This window comes from Jatropha curcas, chromosome 9 (assembly GCF_041381405.1).
Source record: "Jatropha curcas cultivar XTBG-Jc1 chromosome 9, XTBG_Jcur_1.0, whole genome shotgun sequence".
Lineage (NCBI taxonomy): Eukaryota > Viridiplantae > Streptophyta > Magnoliopsida > Malpighiales > Euphorbiaceae > Jatropha > Jatropha curcas.
This window is the reverse complement of record NC_143159.1, coordinates 19,356,435-19,373,524: the sequence shown is the minus strand read 5'-3', so window position 1 is coordinate 19,373,524 and position 17,090 is coordinate 19,356,435. Positions and strand designations below refer to the sequence as shown.

The 17,090-nt window shown below is 34.3% G+C and overlaps 1 protein-coding gene across 2 annotated transcripts; it reads right to left on the bottom strand.

Annotated features, from left to right (window-relative positions):
- Nucleotides 1-1,021: 1,021 nt before the first annotated feature.
- Nucleotides 1,022-16,611, bottom strand: LOC105634369 (DNA-directed RNA polymerase II protein). Of its 2 annotated transcripts, XM_012217217.4 has the most exons (14): nucleotides 16,337-16,610; nucleotides 16,046-16,183; nucleotides 15,855-15,942; nucleotides 15,629-15,728; nucleotides 15,460-15,533; nucleotides 15,275-15,346; nucleotides 14,966-15,043; nucleotides 12,582-12,706; nucleotides 12,343-12,415; nucleotides 11,560-11,621; nucleotides 11,060-11,440; nucleotides 2,516-2,618; nucleotides 1,766-2,000; nucleotides 1,022-1,297 (listed from the first exon to the last, which is right to left on the bottom strand). In XM_012217217.4, the coding sequence occupies exons 2-13, from the start codon at nucleotides 16,123-16,125 to the stop codon at nucleotides 1,800-1,802; spliced, it is 1,437 nt and encodes a 478-aa protein (XP_012072607.1). In that variant the 5' UTR covers nucleotides 16,126-16,183; nucleotides 16,337-16,610; the 3' UTR covers nucleotides 1,022-1,297; nucleotides 1,766-1,799. The 2 variants fall into 2 exon arrangements, with proteins under 2 accessions (XP_012072607.1, XP_089582097.1); XM_089725971.1 differs by lacking the exon at nucleotides 1,022-1,297 and having other exon boundaries at nucleotides 1,800-1,959; nucleotides 16,337-16,611.
- Between the last annotated feature and the right edge of the window lie 479 nt (nucleotides 16,612-17,090).

The window sequence follows — 17,090 nt, the reverse complement described above, 5'->3', positions numbered from 1 at the left end:
TAAAGATATGGAGATTGACAATGATTTGGTAGAACATGTTTTTAATGTTGACTTGCTCATCTAAATAGGGTTGTGGATCAGTCACAAGCACTTCAGAAACATTGGGTGAGACATTTTAACTAATAACTCGACAATGCTCTCGTCAAAACTACCTTTATATATATATATATATATATATATATATATATATATATATATATATATATATATATATATTTTTTTTAGTATTATCTCAAATATCTCTTTATCCTTTAGACACGAAACTATTTTTATTTTAAGAGTTCTAGTTCTCTAACTTTTGCATGCTTACATCGTTTATTGAATTTAAATGTGTCTTATCGTTAAGTACACTCATGGTGAGTACTTCAACAAATGCTAAAATCATGGTTTTTGACAAATCTATTTCTAATTGTTATATCAAAACCTTGAGTATATTCTTATAAAAAAAAAAAAAAAACCTTAAGTATATGCAAGACCTATAAATTTATTCATTGAGATATTAAAAATCTTTTAATATTAGATTTGACTATTATAGCATGCAAGCCCCTGTATAAGCTTATGGGCCCATTTGATTTAGATGTTAATACCAGTTGATAGCCAGTTGATTGCTGTTAACTAATATTCTTATTTAGTAAAATTAGCAGCAATTTCTATTGAAATATAAAATGATTATTAACAGCATAATTATTATTATATATATTATGGTGCATATATATATATTCACTTTATTTTTTATTTTAATGTATTATATAAATAAAAAGATTAATTAAATTTGTTTAAACAATATAGCACTCAGCTTGTTAATTAGTATCTGACTATAATCTGAAGACTAAATAATAATTTTATTAATTTATTCTCCTAATAAAATAAATTTCATAGAATAAAAACAACCAAATCCAAAACACACATAGGGAGGCTTTTTAGTATATCCTAATTGACAAGTGGCTAAAAAATTATTCTAATACCAAGTTCTTATAGAATATGTCAGGCAATGTCATGTTCTGCAATTCAATAACAATAATTTTGAATGCAATTGCGTAAATTCTGATTCAATTCACGTCTAGAGAGAGAAACAAGGGCCGACACCGATCTTTATACTTCACATCCTTGGATTAAAATCAGGAATTAACCATATGGACTACTACAGGAAACAAGAAAAGAATAATATTCCAAATATCTGTATTAGCATTATATATACCTACCAATTTAGACACCGCATATTTACATTATAAACACAGTTGAAGGTTTTATACAATGATTCACACCTGCTGTCCTCTTGCTAGTGTATCCTCTGAATCTGGCAGTTTGAACACAAATAAGAAATATCAGATTTAACAAAATTTTTTGCATAATATGTCATGAACGATGTTGCAGAGGCAATTAAAAAAAGAAAAGCATAATAATACTAAATAAAGTAGAAAAACTAACGAAAACCAATACCTAATAGTCGAGTGTCTGCAATGCAAAAAGTTTACAAAGACAAAAGGGAATTAAAGTACAATATCCAACTAAACCGATAAAAGAAGTCGGGTGATACTTGATGTTGAAATTTTGGGGAAATGGTAAAGAGTAGCACAAAAAGTTAAAAGATGCACTAAGGTGTATTTCTGAAATAAATCAACTTTGCATATGCTTTTCTGATAAAAAGAGGGCCATATGCAAGTTCTGTGTATCATTGGAACATTCAACAATCATGACGCACAATTTTGTTGCATTTTTAAGCATTAAACAATCAACATGAAATAGGATCGACATGATCACTTACAAAAAGGAAAGATGAAGGCTGTAATTTCTCCAGACTATTTCCTTGTCGCATCAATAAACATGGCTCGAGTCCAATGTTCAATATCCTCAGCTTGTGATGGAGGAGGAGGAAAAGTGGGATGTTCTACAAGATCCCATCCATCAATAAGGCTTTCATTCCTTCCGGCATCAGATATCTCAGTGGCATAAAGGAAACTGGTAGCAGAATTTGGAAGATTATTATCACTTATGTTTTTCTACAAGGCAACAGAGAAGGTTAAACATCAATATTGAGCATTGCAGAGGAAAAAACATTCAATTCCATAGTACCCAAAACTCATTGCACAGAAAGACAGAAGGCTATTGGGAATTCCGGAGAGGCATCACAATTTTTTAAATAGATATTCAGGGAGATAAAAAAAGAAATGTTCTTTGAAAGGGCCAATAGCAATGGACTTCAGAAGCAAATTCAAAATACAAGGTGGTCAGATGCTGCTATTATCACTAGTATATTTGGCAGAATAGAGGTAGGGCAACTCATGATCATTTCTTTGTAAGCAATTAAAACGACTACTTCATTTCCAATGAACTTTAGACCATTCACGACCACAACAAGAATTTTATGGAATTCAACATAACCGAGTTAAATTCTATTGTGTGAAATGAATTTTATATTTTATATTCATTTATATCAAACAAAAGGTAATGTAATCGAATATAAACATGAGCTAAAATGTCATAATATTTCAAGAAGCCAATGTTTAGGGCATACTGTTAGATGAAGCGCATGTGCACTCTCAAGCAATGTGCTTGATGAAATGGTAGAATTTACATTCCATACAGACTTGTTCAATTTTTGAACCTGCTTGCATGACCTGAAACACAAAAGAAAAGGAGTCAATCAGGGATGGTGGAGGAAGTCAGTAGTGTAATAATATCTTTTAGAGTTTTAATGAAGAGAAGTTCAACAGTGATGAGGTTCAAACTTAGATGCCTACTCCTAGCGCGCTTCCCCCCAACCCCCAACAACACTTCTCTTTCTTTCTTCTTTATAACTCCTTGTTTAATAATATTATCATGAAGAAGAATAGTCCTTAAGAAATGAGTCCTGTGATGTAAATCTCTAATTGAAGGCAGAAGTCATGCAAGCTACTAATCATTAAACTTACTTGTAAGTTCTTTCAAACAATAAAAAAGAAAAATTACTTTCAAGATATAAAGAATAGATGATGAAAGATTTTGATATAATTTTAACCATTATAATGTTTGCTAGTTCAAGAATCAGTTCTCAGATAATTCAGCAACTAGGCTTATCCTACCTCTTTCAAATACTAAAACAACATATATACAAACATAAAAGACAAGAAATACACATACTATTGATTTTCCCCAAAAAGCTGATTTCAGCCTGTTCTGCCAACTTTTTTGTCATCTGAAATCAGCAGTGAACCATAAAGACATTATTCTTAATCCTATACACGATTGATGAGAAGTTACCATCTGAACTTTCAGTTTTTCACTGCACATTGTAGTTAAAGTTATTATTAATTTAGCCAGGCAACTCTCACTAGAGAGTTGTGATGCTAAATAAATAGAAAGATCATTTGATACCAAGCATTACACCAACTCCACATATATAATTATTGGCTGTAAGGAAGTCCCAAAGAGAGTATTAAGGCAATAATTCTTGGGTCTTCGAATGGAGTGCATGCAATTGCACTAGGGTTCGATTTTTCCCTATCTCAAAAGATAAGACACAAGGGAAAACTGAAATTCAGATGATCACATTCTTCCTTATCCATTATTAATATGGCAAGCTAAAATAGTAAAGCATCTTGAAAGAGAGGTAGTGATGCAGGAGCATATGTGTTTTTTCCTATTTAATTTAGGATTAAGTTTCTTTTACGTCTACTTTATTTAATTATGTTTCTTTTCTTATTTAATTTTGTTTAAGTCACTTGTCATTAAGTATCTATTTATTTATGTTAGGATTGATGTTTATATTACTTATGGTACCTAGTATAAATAGGTTTGTAATAGACAATCTAATCATCTTCTCTCCTGCTTATCAAATTTTATCCAAGAGGTTTTACTCAAAGCTAATTACATTTCTTTTGATTCAACAACATCAATTCCATTCAATCCTTATTGTTGAGATACTAGGGCCCTAGTGCTTCAGCTGCATCAAATGGTATCAAAAAAAAAAAAAAAAAAAAAAAAGAAAAGAAAAAGATCCCACATTTCTTACAAGTATTTTTGGCTAAAACACTACCAAACTGAGAGGTAGATGTACAGGTAAAGGAAGAGGCAATCAACCTCATCATGCAGAGTTGGCTGAAATGTGGAGAATGACTGAGGACTTGACTTAAGCTCTGAAAGCCTTGCAGCATTCAGAACCAGTGGGAGCCTGAATGGAGAATATGGAAGATAGAATTCAACAACCTGTCAATTCGAGTTGGATTATCTAAGAGTAAAAGACAAAGTACTTTATTGCTATCTTGCTGGTTTGAATCATTCAACTAAAGATGAAATGGGAGTAGTTCACTTTTACAGTGTTGAGGATGCTCGATAATAGACTTTAGCAGCTGAAAAGCAAGTTTTACGCCATGGTGCTAGGAAGCACTTGTATGGCATCAATTGGCAAAACAGTCTGGAATTGAATGTGGTCATCATACAATCGGGACAAAATTCTCAAAGTGCCATTGTAACCAATAAAACCAACAGGGGTGCAACTAATGTTAAAATAACAATAAAGCCAAGAGCATAGTGCCTTATGGAGGATAAAACAATTCCAGTTCTTCCACAACTGAAGGAGGTAAAAATTCTCAAATTCAATGTGTTACCTGTGGAGAGAAGAGTTATGACTCTTTTGCTTCCCATAATGACAGGTGAGCTCAGTAGTTTGGTCAGGAGTTAGTAACAGTTTATGATGACTATGGATAGGAGATAGAGTTAGTTGATGTTCATCCCACACAAGGTGAGTCCTTAGTCGTACAAATAGTGATGACAGTAATGATCAATGAGGAGAAGTGACGCAGGGGAAAGATGTAGGGCTGTCAGTTTTCAACAAGTAAGCTAGAATAGGGTTGATCATAGGTGGAACAATAATCAGTAATTAGGTTTATAACCTTTGAATTAAACTTATGAGAAAAATAAGATGAATTACAATACTACTAGTGCTGTCTATTTATAGTGATAAATCTTAACTAGACTAGGAATCCTAATTAAAGAAAGAATTAAAACTCTACTCCTATTTAATGATAAAATAGTAAATCCTAATCAAATAAGGAAACGGAAAACTAATGCAAATTTAAAATAAAACAGTAAATTAAATAAAATCCTAGTTTGAAAAAGACTCAGCTCCAACGAGTAAACCTTGATAAATTCCGCATATATGGCTGGATCAACTTGCTTTAGCTCTTCTTCAGAAATCCATGTACTTTCACTTGCTGGTTTTCCAAACCACTTAACTAAAAATCGTCTATATTGGTTGCCACGCCTAGAACGAGCTTCCTTGACATCCAACACTTCCTCAATAACATCAGCCTTTGCAATTGGCAGCTCTTGTACTTGTGCTTCAATGGAGGAAGGCACTCCATCAAATCCATGAAAAGGATACAAGTCTGAAACATTAAAAATTGGGCTGATTTGTAAATCAGATGGAAGATCAATTACATAGGCATTGGAACTGATCTTCTTCAACACCTTACAGGGTCCAAACCTTCTAGATTTCAGCTTATAACAAGTTACTTTAGGGAAACGTTCTTGTCTTAAGTGGACGAGAACCTGATCGCCTTCTTCAAATTCTTGTACGCGCCGATGCTGGTTGGCTGTATAGGCATATGATGCATTGCTGTCTTTTAAGGCAGCTCTCAACTCTGTATGAATTTTCCTGATGTGATCAGCAAACAATTCCCCTTCAGCACTTACTCTAGCCTCTTGGGGCAAGGGCACCAAATCGAGTACATTTTGAGATTTAAGTCCATAAGCAGCCTCAAAAGGAGTCTTCTTTATACTTCGATTGACTGAATTTTTATATGTGAATTCAGCCTAGGGAATAACTAGATTCCATGTCTTTGTATTGCTCCCAACGAGACATCTTAATAGATTTCCCCAACTACGATTGACAACTTCCGTCTGACCGTCTGTTTGCGGATGGTAAGTACTGGAATATTCCTATTCAGTTCCAAATTTTCTCCATAAAGTCCTCCAAAAGTGCCCCATAAACTTTACATCTCTATCGGAAATAATAGAAGTTGGAACACCATTTAGTCTCACAATCTCTTGAAACAATAACTCAGCAATATGAACTGCATTAAAAGTCTTGAAATGGGATAAAATGAGCCATTTTAGAGAAACGATCCACTACAACAAATATAGAATCAAATCCCTTTGCTGTCTTTGGAAGTCCCAAAACAAAATCCATACTCAAGTGAACCCGAGGTGCATCTGGCTCGGGTAAAGGAGTATATAATCCTGTATTTTGCGTGCTTCCCTTTCCGAGTAAACAGGTTGGACATCATTCCACCAATTTTCTCGCATCTTTTTCCATCTTTGGCCAATAATAACGGTCAGAAACAATCGCAAAAGTCTTGTCTCTACCAAAGTGTCTTCCCAAACCATTTCCATGAAGTTCTCTACTAATTTGTTCCCTCAAAGATCCTTCAGGAATGCACAACTTATTCCCTTTGAATAAATAAACATCTTGCAATCAGTATGGCAGACTTTCAGCTTCTGAAGATGCAGCAAATCAGCCTTTATCTTGCCAAAACATGAATCTGAATCATACTGGTTTTTCAGTTTTTCAAAACCAGTAATTTGAGTGCTCAAATTTCACAAAATTAGTGATCTTCTGCTCAATGCATCAGCCACAATATTAGATTGACCGGATTTATACTTTAGTGAGAAATTAAACTCATCAAGGAAAGAACTCCACTTAGCATGTCGATTGTTGAGTTTATTCTGAGATTTTAGATACTTCAAGGCCTCAAGATCAGAAAAGACCACAAACTCACAATAAGCTAAGTGATGCTGCCAATGTCGAATAGCTCGTACCAAGGCATAGAACTCTAGATCATAAGTTGAGTAACACTTCTTAGCTTCAAACAACTTCTCACTAAAAAACTCAAGAGGACTGTCCTCTTGGCTAAGAACAACTCCAATCCCTTCATGTGAAGCATCACATTGGACAATAAATAATTTCTCAAAATCTGGAAGTGCAAGAACAGGTGCTCTAGTCATCAAAAACTTGATTCGTTCAAATGCCTTTTCTGCAGAATTTGTACACTCAAAACTTTTCTTCTTTCATAGATTCAATTATAGGACTCATAATTGAACTGAAATTTTGGATAAATCTCCTATAGAAAGAGGCCAAACCATGAAATCTTCTAACTTCTTTGATGGATTGCGGTGCTGGCCATTCGGTAATTGCACGAACCTTTTCTGGATCTGGTTTTAATCCTTCAGCAGACACAATGTATCCCAGGAATACCACTTCTGGTTGTAGGAAACAGCATTTTTTTCAGGTTTATATGCAGCTGCTCTTGACGAAGTACTTCTAACACTTTTCGCAAGTGTTTTAAATGCTCTTCCTCGGTGCAGCTATAAATCAAAATGTCATCAAAATATACCACAACGAAAGAATTCAAGAAAGGTTTGAGAACATCTGTCATGACTCTCATGAATGTGCTTGGTGCATTAGAAAGGCCAAATGGCATTATTAACCATTCAAATAACCCATCTGGTGTCTTAAAAGTTGTTTTCCATTCATCACCATGCCTCATTCTAATTTGGTGATATCCACTTTCAAGTTAATTTTGGAGAACACTTTAGAACCCGCTAGTTGATCAAGCATATCCTCCAATCTTGGTATTGGAAAGCGATATTTCATCGTAATTTTGTTTATAGCACGATTATCCACACATATTCTCCAAGAACCATCTTTCTTTGGAGTTAATAAGGCTGGGCAGGCACATGGACTTTTACTTTCATGCACCAGACCTTTTTCCAATAATTTCTTAACCTGTCTTTCTATTTTAGCCCGCCGTAAAGGAGGCATTCGGTATGCAGGCAGATTTGGTAAAGCTGCTCCTGGTACCAAATCAATAGCATGTTGGATGCTTCTTAATGGTGGCAAGCTTTTCAGTACATCTTCACTAATCAACTCCTTCAATTCCTGCAATAATCGTTGAATTTCAAAGGAATATTCATCTGATTTTTCAACCTAGTCAGCTCCTATCAGTTTGCTCATTAAGGCATATGTGACTCCCACCTCACTATGCGCAGCTGCAAATTCTTTAACACTTACAAGCCCATTTAATTTACTAGTTGCAGCTCCTTTATTTGCTATTTGCCTTGTTTCTTCCTTGAGAGGATGCAAAGTGTACTTCTTGTTGTCCTTGTAGAATGAATAAGTATTAGGCCTTGTCTTGTGGCCCATATCATGATCATACAACCAAGGTCGTCCCACTAGAATATGCCCAACATCCATTGGTACTACATCACATAGTGCTTCATCTGCCAATTCATTTCCCATTATGAATTGCACTAAGCATTGAGATGTTACTGGTATCTCGTGCCCTTTCTTCAACCAACCTATTTTGTATGGATGAGGATGTTTTATTGTAGGAAGCTTTAATTTATCTACAGTCTCCTTTGATATTATATTTTCCATACTTCTTCCATCAATGACTAAATTACACACTTTGCCTTCACAAATAACACGTGTACGGAAAATGCTACGCCTCCTCCAATCTTCTTTTCCTTCTTTGTTCATGGCTGTCATGACTGTTCGAACAACTAAAGACTCACCTTAAGCTGGGTGAACATCAATTTCTTCTACTTCCTCATCATGTTCATCAAAAATAGGGCCTTGGTCTTCATCATACTCAGCTTAATTCACCCTCCTTTGCAGACAGATGAATGAAGTATGTCCCTTTTCTCCACAAGTAAAACAACGAACTTGAGAATTGTTGCCTCTCCTTGTAGACGAACCAGAATTGTTTTGTCCACCATAAGGTACTATACCTAGTACCTTTCCCTTTATCGTTCCCATCAACACGGGTTATCTCTTCATTGTATTTATTAGTAGCGACAGCCTCTTTCCCGCTTCGTTGAGTTGTTTGAATCCCTCTTGCAGGTCCGAAATTGTTTTGCTAATTGCTTTTGTTTATGGGCCTTCTAGCACCGTAACGGGAAACTCGCTTTTCAGCTGCTAAGGCATATTTACGAGCATCTTCAAGATTGTGTAATCGGACCATGCCCATTTCATCTCTAAGGGACTGATTCAAACCAGCAAGGTAGCAAGAGATAATTTGTTCATTATTTTCAGATATTCCAACTCAAATGGACAAATTATTAAATTCTGCAGTGTACTCTTCAACGGACATACTATTTTGTTTCAAGCAGTGGAACCTTTCATATAGTTCCATTGCGTAATCAACTGGTAAAAATTGCTTCCTTAGCTTAGTTTTCATGTGCTCCCACGTGTTGATTTTAAGCTTTCCTTGTTGTGCGCGCTGCTCCTCAACTCTCTTCGACCATTGAAGTGCAGTACTCTTCAATTTAAGCTTTACAAAAAGCAGTTTTTGGGTTTCAACCATTGGTTTCCATTCAAAATAATTTTCTAAACTAGTTTCCCAATCTAAATAGTCTTCGGCATGCGATTTCCCATGAAAATCAGCAACTTCAATTTTAACTCCTCCACTATTTAAATCAAGAGCATGAAGTAAATGCTCTTCCAATCTGCCTCGTGCTGCTGGGTTTGCAAGTCCAGCTTCATGAAAGGGGTTTAAGTACTCGACTTCCTCTTCACTCTCAAGAGCTTCTTGAAAATCAAGGTTTTGGTGGTTGCCTTCCAGAGTCTCCATTCGGGCTTCCACGGGTTCCTGACGCTGTGAGGTTTGTACAGCCCGGGTCAAGTCCTCAATCATTCGCCGTATCTCATCTATTTCATCTTGTTAGGGCTGATTGCCTCTGCCTCTGCCTCTTCCAACCATGGCTTAATTCAGACAAAAAAGAATCCTAGGATCTGTTTTTGTGCTCTAATACCAGTTGACGCAGGGGAAAGATGTAGGGCTGTCAGTTTTCAACAAGTAAGCTTGAATAGGGTTGATCGTAGGTGGAACAGTAATCAGTAATCAGTAATTAGGTTTATAACCTTTGAATTAAAATTATGAGAAAAATAAGATGAATTACAATACTACTAGTGCTGTCTATTTATAGTGATAAATATTAACTAGACTAGGAATCCTAATTAAAGAAAGAATTAAAACTCTACTCCTATTCAAAGATAAAATAGTAAATCCTAATCAAATAAGGAAATGGAAAACTAATGCAAATCCGAAATAAAACAGTAAATTAAATAAAATCCTAGTTGTGCTAGGAATCCAATTAGGACTAGGGTTGCTCCTGCATAAAGAAGGAAGATTGGAAGCTTAGCATTTTCCATAAGCCTGTTGTTTTGTGGAGGTAAAGTATGAGATCTTGACATTAGTGGTAGAAGCATGGAGAATATCATATAAAATGATGCTGCAATAGATAAATTGAAGCATCCTACAAACGAACACCCTCATCCCTACAAAATTGGGTGGCTAAAGTAAGGGCGCAAGATACTTGTAACTTCTCGATGCTTAACGGAAGTACTTGGACGACGAATCTTTATGTCATGTCATTCCAATGGATGTGGTCATCATACAATCATTTATAAATAAATTCTCATGTTTGGAATTATATAACTTGAAAATTGAATTCAATTGGATTCCAAATTTTTATGTTTGGAATGAATCTAGAATTGAATTACTTTTTTCATTATGTACTAAGATACCCTTGTTGGACAAAGCAAGATACCTAAAAATTATATATAACTCATTTATAATCAATATTATGCCGATGTAGTTGAAAGAGGAGAGACACCTCAAAGATGGAAAAATTAGAGAGAGAGAGAGAGAGAGAGAAGATAAAGAGAAGGGAGAGATAAGCGAAAGAAGAGGGAGGGAGAGAAAATGGAGAGAGAAAGATGAGATGTTATGAGCATTTTTATCCACAATATATTTTATCAGTTTTGTGAAATTCATTTGAAAATTCCACAAATTTTGATAGAATTTAATTTAATTATGGTCAACCTTATAAAATTGTCATAGAATTGAAATAAATATTTTTTTATGTTCTAAACATTAGATATGTGGAATTCATATGTTCCAAACAGGGGATAACAGTTACAAAATATTTGGGGCTTGCACAAAAACTACACAAGTCACTGACAGTTATTGTTAAAGTTCATGCACAGAGCTGAACTAATGATGCACAGAAGACATACCTTGAACAAGCCATTTTTAAGGAAAAAACAGAACGAACTTCCTTGGAAGAGGATAGTGTCGCCAGCAATTTTGCAAATGCTTCAAAAGTAGATGCTTCAGAAGGTACATCCAAACATAGCAAGTTATAACCATATGCTGTTACACATGCCACACTTTTCTTCAGAAGTGAGATCCCTTTCTGCAAGTCCTTGTGTGTTTCAACAGAATGTGGAGATGCAGAGGAATAACTGAAGCTACTACTTCGAGAAGAATCTAGACGAGCTCTTCTCTCTGATTCCATTGAGGCAACACCGAAATTACTTGAGCTTCTATCTGTCCATGAATTTTCACCACTAGAAGAGCAATAATTTTGGCGTGGTATGAAAAGGGGATATTCATTGCTGATACCACCGAAAAGAGAGGGGAAGTTAGAAATATAAAAAGGCTGGAAGTCGGTAAACCTAAGCTAGCTACTGGAAACACAATAAGAATAAAAAGGAAATCCTTCTGGCAACAATACCTTCGAGAAGAAGGACAAGCATTCCAATATGAATCTCGTTGCCATATTCGAGAGCAAGAACCCTGCATGGGAAAAAAAAGAATATTCATTTAATAACTGGAGAAAATAAGTCAGTGACTCATCCATTAGTCTTTAAAAATAAGCATTCTTCCTGAGAAATGGACTTTCTGATTGAAATGTCAGAACTTCCCCTTGGAAAATGTTCCTAAGATGGTAGGAAAAGCCAAAGATATCTTAATATTATACAAAGAATCCAGAAATTAGAAAAGCATCAATATGCTTATCAGCACCATATATATGTATTTCTGATCCAATATTTATTCATCAATGTCAATAGCATTCCGAAAAGAGAAAAAAAACATCCAAATTGAACTCTAGGCATTTAACATATACATCTAGAAGTTGCAAAAATTCAAAAGCAATTATTTGGATAACTTGCATGAGCAGCATACAAAAATATGCGTTCTCAATATATGAACACACATATGTACATATATGTCTGCAATGCGCGCACATATAATTTTCAAAAAACCACCCCTTTACCACATGAACTACAACTTACAGGGCCTCCACTAAATCAAACAGCATTAAACAGAACTTAAAATTATCATGCAAAGTTTGAATGATAACTCCTCATTCAATTGACAATATTATTCAAACAAGTCAGACAAATTCAGCAAATGCCAAATCAAGGAAAACAAGGAGGACGAGAAGATGGTCTGAAGAAAATATTCCAATCATCGGAGCTATGAAGTGCAGGAATTCAGGCACAATGATGCTTACCGCAAAACCAGAGTTATGAAGTGCAGGAACAGCCAAGTTATGAACAACAAGATTTAGAAGTTGCACCATGTATCTGTTTTCCAATCATGGGGGCCACTGATTAGTCTCAACATAATTGTAAATGACAAATATTGTAGTTGCAGGAATTCATAATATCTTTCCCAGAAAAACACATCACAGAATCTTCTCATGTATTCTTGGATATTAAGATAACATATAACAAAAGAAAAAACTATTACCCCAAGGAGGCAGCAAGCTCTTCTGATGGAACAGAGTGAGGGTCAAGTCCTCTTGGTAACCGTGCATTGCATATTTGATCATATTGACCGTTAGAGCCATCTTTTCTTTCTCCTTCTATAATCAACTGAAAAAAAAAAAAAATCAAATGAATTCACGATTATCACCAACAGAAAGATAATTCTCCTTTTTGGGGGAAAAAGCACACACACACACACACACACACATAGACACAAAAAATTGCTATTGTCTACTGGAACACCTTTCAAGCCACCATCATAGGAACATAATTTTAAAACATCGTACAAATGTGTGATACTAGCACACCCATGCATGTACAACCATTATAGAATTAGTTTCAGAAAAATATACAACTTTTGACTAAACAGAATAGGAAAACAAGCATGTAATTTTTTTTCACAAAAAAACACTAGCACTCTTCATAGTTAAACTCTTTTAACATTCCATACTGACTATCTCCGGTTTTGTAACAGCTCTTCTCATTGCAACTAGCTTCATGAAGCCCATTCCAATGGTTTTTGGATAATCTATGTATAATATATAGTAGCAATATTAAGGAAACATATTAACTGGCTCTAAAGGACATAGATATAACTTACATTTACAAAAACGTTATTTTAATTTATTTTTTTTAATAGTTAAATTTATTGACAATATCATATTCAATCTAATAAAATTTTTCTTTCTAATTAATAAAAATCGTTTCCTAATTGTTATATTTTTTATTTTCTCGTTTAATTTTATCCAGTCCCTAATTAATATAAAAAACTTTCCTAACTAATATTTTTCCTCGATTTTTTGTATTTAATTTCATCGAGTCCCTATAGATACAGTAAGTGTAAACTAATTAAATCAATAAAGTCTAAACCTAATTACTGAAGTAGTTACTCTATTTTTATCATTTATTCTTTTTACTTTGAAGAAGCAAAAGTTCAATGATGTGGTTGCTCTTTATGATAAAGGTTAGGAAAATTACAAATCAACCCAAGAAAGCTAGCTCATAAAGCGGAATGAATGCTAGACTAGCAATAGGGGACTTAGTTAAAGGGAGCCCTGTCACTTGCTTTGGGAGGAACAACACTCACTAAAACTGAAAGGAGTAAGAGATTCCTGCAGACACACTCAGGGACATGGAAAAAGCCCCTAGAGAGAAAGCATTGGCAAATTGGGATACACCTGAACAAGAAAAACTCGATCTCATTCTGTTAGCTAGCAGTATATAAGTCTTTGTGATTCTTATTCTTTTCTTTCTGGGAGCCTCAATTGCATTCACTGTTGGCTTTTTTTTCTTGAATGGTTAAAGTCAAATCATAGGAGCTTAAGTATACCAATAATATTTGTTGTTTTAAGTCCGTACTTTACCATATCCATAGCCAATATTTTTGCAAAAATTTTATTGTTTAAATATTTCCCTCCAAAATGCAAGAAAATATCTGAATATTAATTTTTAGTTATAATTTTTTTTTTTTTTTTTTTACTGACAATTGCAGTACTACAGTCTTTTTTTTTTTTTATATAGATTATAAATATTTAAAGGAAATGGGGGCAATCAAGATTTGAATCCTTAATCTCTTGTACTATGAGTTAAATAGTAAATGCTAAATTTATGAATGCATACTGACAATTGCAACTTATGACATGATTAAAAACTATATTAACTCAAATCGTTATTCTTATTTGTTTATAATTATAAATTATATCAGCTATTGTTATAGAGTTCTAAATTATTTTTATGATATAAGTATCTATTTATCAGATGATTCATAAACTTCTTATAAAGATAAAATATTTATTGGTCATGACTGACAAAATTATAGTCCACGTGCTAAAAAAACACTAATTAATGTAAAACTTCCAACCATTTTCTACTTACAATGGTTCTAAATAGATAATAAACTCATGCTCTTCTATTATGGTAGCATAAGCTTCTTGGCTTTCTTCAAGTCATTGGATCATGGTGGTCTGGATCCAAATCTCCCTTTCTCTCTCTCCCCAACACGTGCACGCTAGCACATTGACTTGCATATGTGCACTCATTTTTCTTACCATAGCCTTATCTTTGTAAGTCTTTATATATAAGAAAAAAGGGAAAAATTGGACATTTGATTTCACGACTTTCATATAGGATTGCAAGGTCCTTCATATCAGAAGTTTGAAATTGCAAAAGAAAAGCTAATGGATGTAATGATTTATAGAAACTAATGAAGACTCGCATGAAAATATATTATCTTGGTGAGGTATCCTCTAAACAATATTTAAAGAATAGAGACATAATCATCAAGTTCATGAACAAATATGGATGGCAGTCATAAACAGTTTAAGTCACTTGGAGAAATTAAAACACATTCATATCTTGAATGCTTACCCGGCGTTGGGGAAAAAGTTTGCACATTTGTTTTACAATGACTGATTGCTTATGAAGTAGTTCTGAGGTAATTGCCATCTGCATTGAAGGAGATGTCATAAGCAACAAAAGTGGCACTTAAACAAACAGGCAAGACAATAAATAGTCAAAAGTAACAAAAATACGAGCTATATAGAATCCCTATATTTTATTTTAACATCTTAGACCAAAAAAAAAAAAGGCCAATAATATAAGTAATCAAATCATCTGTATGTATCAGGGCAGACAACAAATTTCAGCATTCAAATGGGATTGAACAATGGTCCTTACATGCCCTAAACTCTGAGTGCAAATAAGATTTGGAAAAAACTTCTCAATTTGTTCCACTCTGTTCTTTTCCAACTGCAAAACAAAACTATGCATGAGAAATTGATAATAATGCTGAAAGCAAAACCTGTATAGTTGATGACAGTAATTTACAATCCATATAGAAAATAGATGCAAATAGTCAATACCGCACTATGAGCTGATTCAAGCACCCCATATTTGACATTCAAATCATTGGACATCCTCTCAACCTTAGCCTTCCCTGCATGGTTTCATGAGGTATAACTAGATTAAACAATGAATAAAGAACGCCCATCAACCTAAATTGCATCCCAAAAAGATTAAATGGAGGCCAACCTTGAATGAGTTGTTCCTTACTACGACGGAGCTTCTCCCTCAAACTCGCAAGCTTCTCATTTTGAAGCACTCTCCAATTTAATTGATCATCTGCTTTCCCCTGATAAGCATTGCTATATTATAAGAACCTAATTCTTTTCAAATGCCCAATGAGACACAAGATAGGAGTAGGTTTTCATCACGAAACAGCAAGTCCTAAATGTTCAAACAGGGATAAAAATCAAACCTTTGCCACAAGAACTTCACTCAACCTTGAATACAAGAAATCCCGACGACTCTTCAGTGATTTCAACAACACATTATACTCATTTAATCTGAATAATACCCCAAAAAATTACAGAACTGTTTCAGCAAATGATCTCATATAAAATTTGTAACTAAGATTCTGAAGTTCAAAATAATAAACAAGAAAGTCACCTGTAATTAACACAAACAGCGCAAATAGAAGCGCGATTGGAATTCTCACAAATGGCACAGCAACTGGATTTTTTGTTCATAATTTACTTTTTCATCAATAAAACCACCTTTCCCTTCAATTTACTACACCCTAATCAACTTCATTAAGAAGAAATCAAAATCAATCTTTCATACTAATTCTTATCGGCTACTTCAGCGAACCACCAAACAGAATCATAATATTGAAGAAATCAAAGAAATAAACTGATAGAAGGCTTGATAACTCAAAGCTTTTGAGCTTCAAAATCATACCGGAAAACGTCCAATCGGTGGTCAAGAGTAGCCGTGGGTCTTCGCCGGAGGGATTCGTGACATCCAGCAAAAGGGTTTACATATGTTGGGAGCGAAATTGTTAAATTTGGGAATTTTTATTTAACATTTGCGTGACTTGCACACCACCGTCCTGTATGGGTTCAGGAAGGAGGGGGAAGTTGGGGGAAGAGGGAAAGAGGTGAAAACAATCACTGGGGATCACGAATTTCATTTTAGGGGGTGCCAAAATAGGCAATGAATGGCTAACACAGTTCTTCTAACACCCGAAAATAAATTACTTAAAAGTTGAATTCATTATACATTGTCGTCAATTTATCACACGAATATAGACGTCTCGTCGTGCGAGTTATACGAACGACCTGTTTAATTTTAGGTGAAGAGATAATTTTAAAATCAAATATAAACACACAACTAAAACTCTATTTAAAATTTATTTTTATAAATAAATTTTTTTATTTTAGTTATGAATCTTGGAAAATCTATACATTTTATATAAAAATTTATTTTTAAATATGATTGGAGTTAAATAGATTAAAACTTAAAAATATTATAAGTAGCTTAAGCAGGTCATGTAGACTAATAGGCAGGTTATATGGGTGGTATATGGGTTAACACAATCCACTCAACCTGTTTATGATATTAGGCAGGTTACACATATTGTGTTCGTGTCACCTGCCTAATTTTTGCTCGTGTTAGTGTTGAGAAATTTGACACGATTATTAAATGGGTCATG

Excerpts from the sequence above, each read along its gene's own strand:
- LOC105634369 (XM_012217217.4), bottom strand. The coding sequence starts at position 16,125 with ATGAACAAAAAATCCAGTTGCTGTGCCATTTGTGAGAATTCCAATCGC. Across the intron at positions 15,534-15,628 it reads TAAGGAACAACTCATTCAAG|GGAAGGCTAAGGTTGAGAGG; the intron begins GTTGGCCTCCAT and ends GAAACCATGCAG. Across the intron at positions 11,441-11,559 it reads GCTTGTCCTTCTTCTCGAAG|CAATGAATATCCCCTTTTCA; the intron begins GTATTGTTGCCA and ends CGGTGGTATCAG.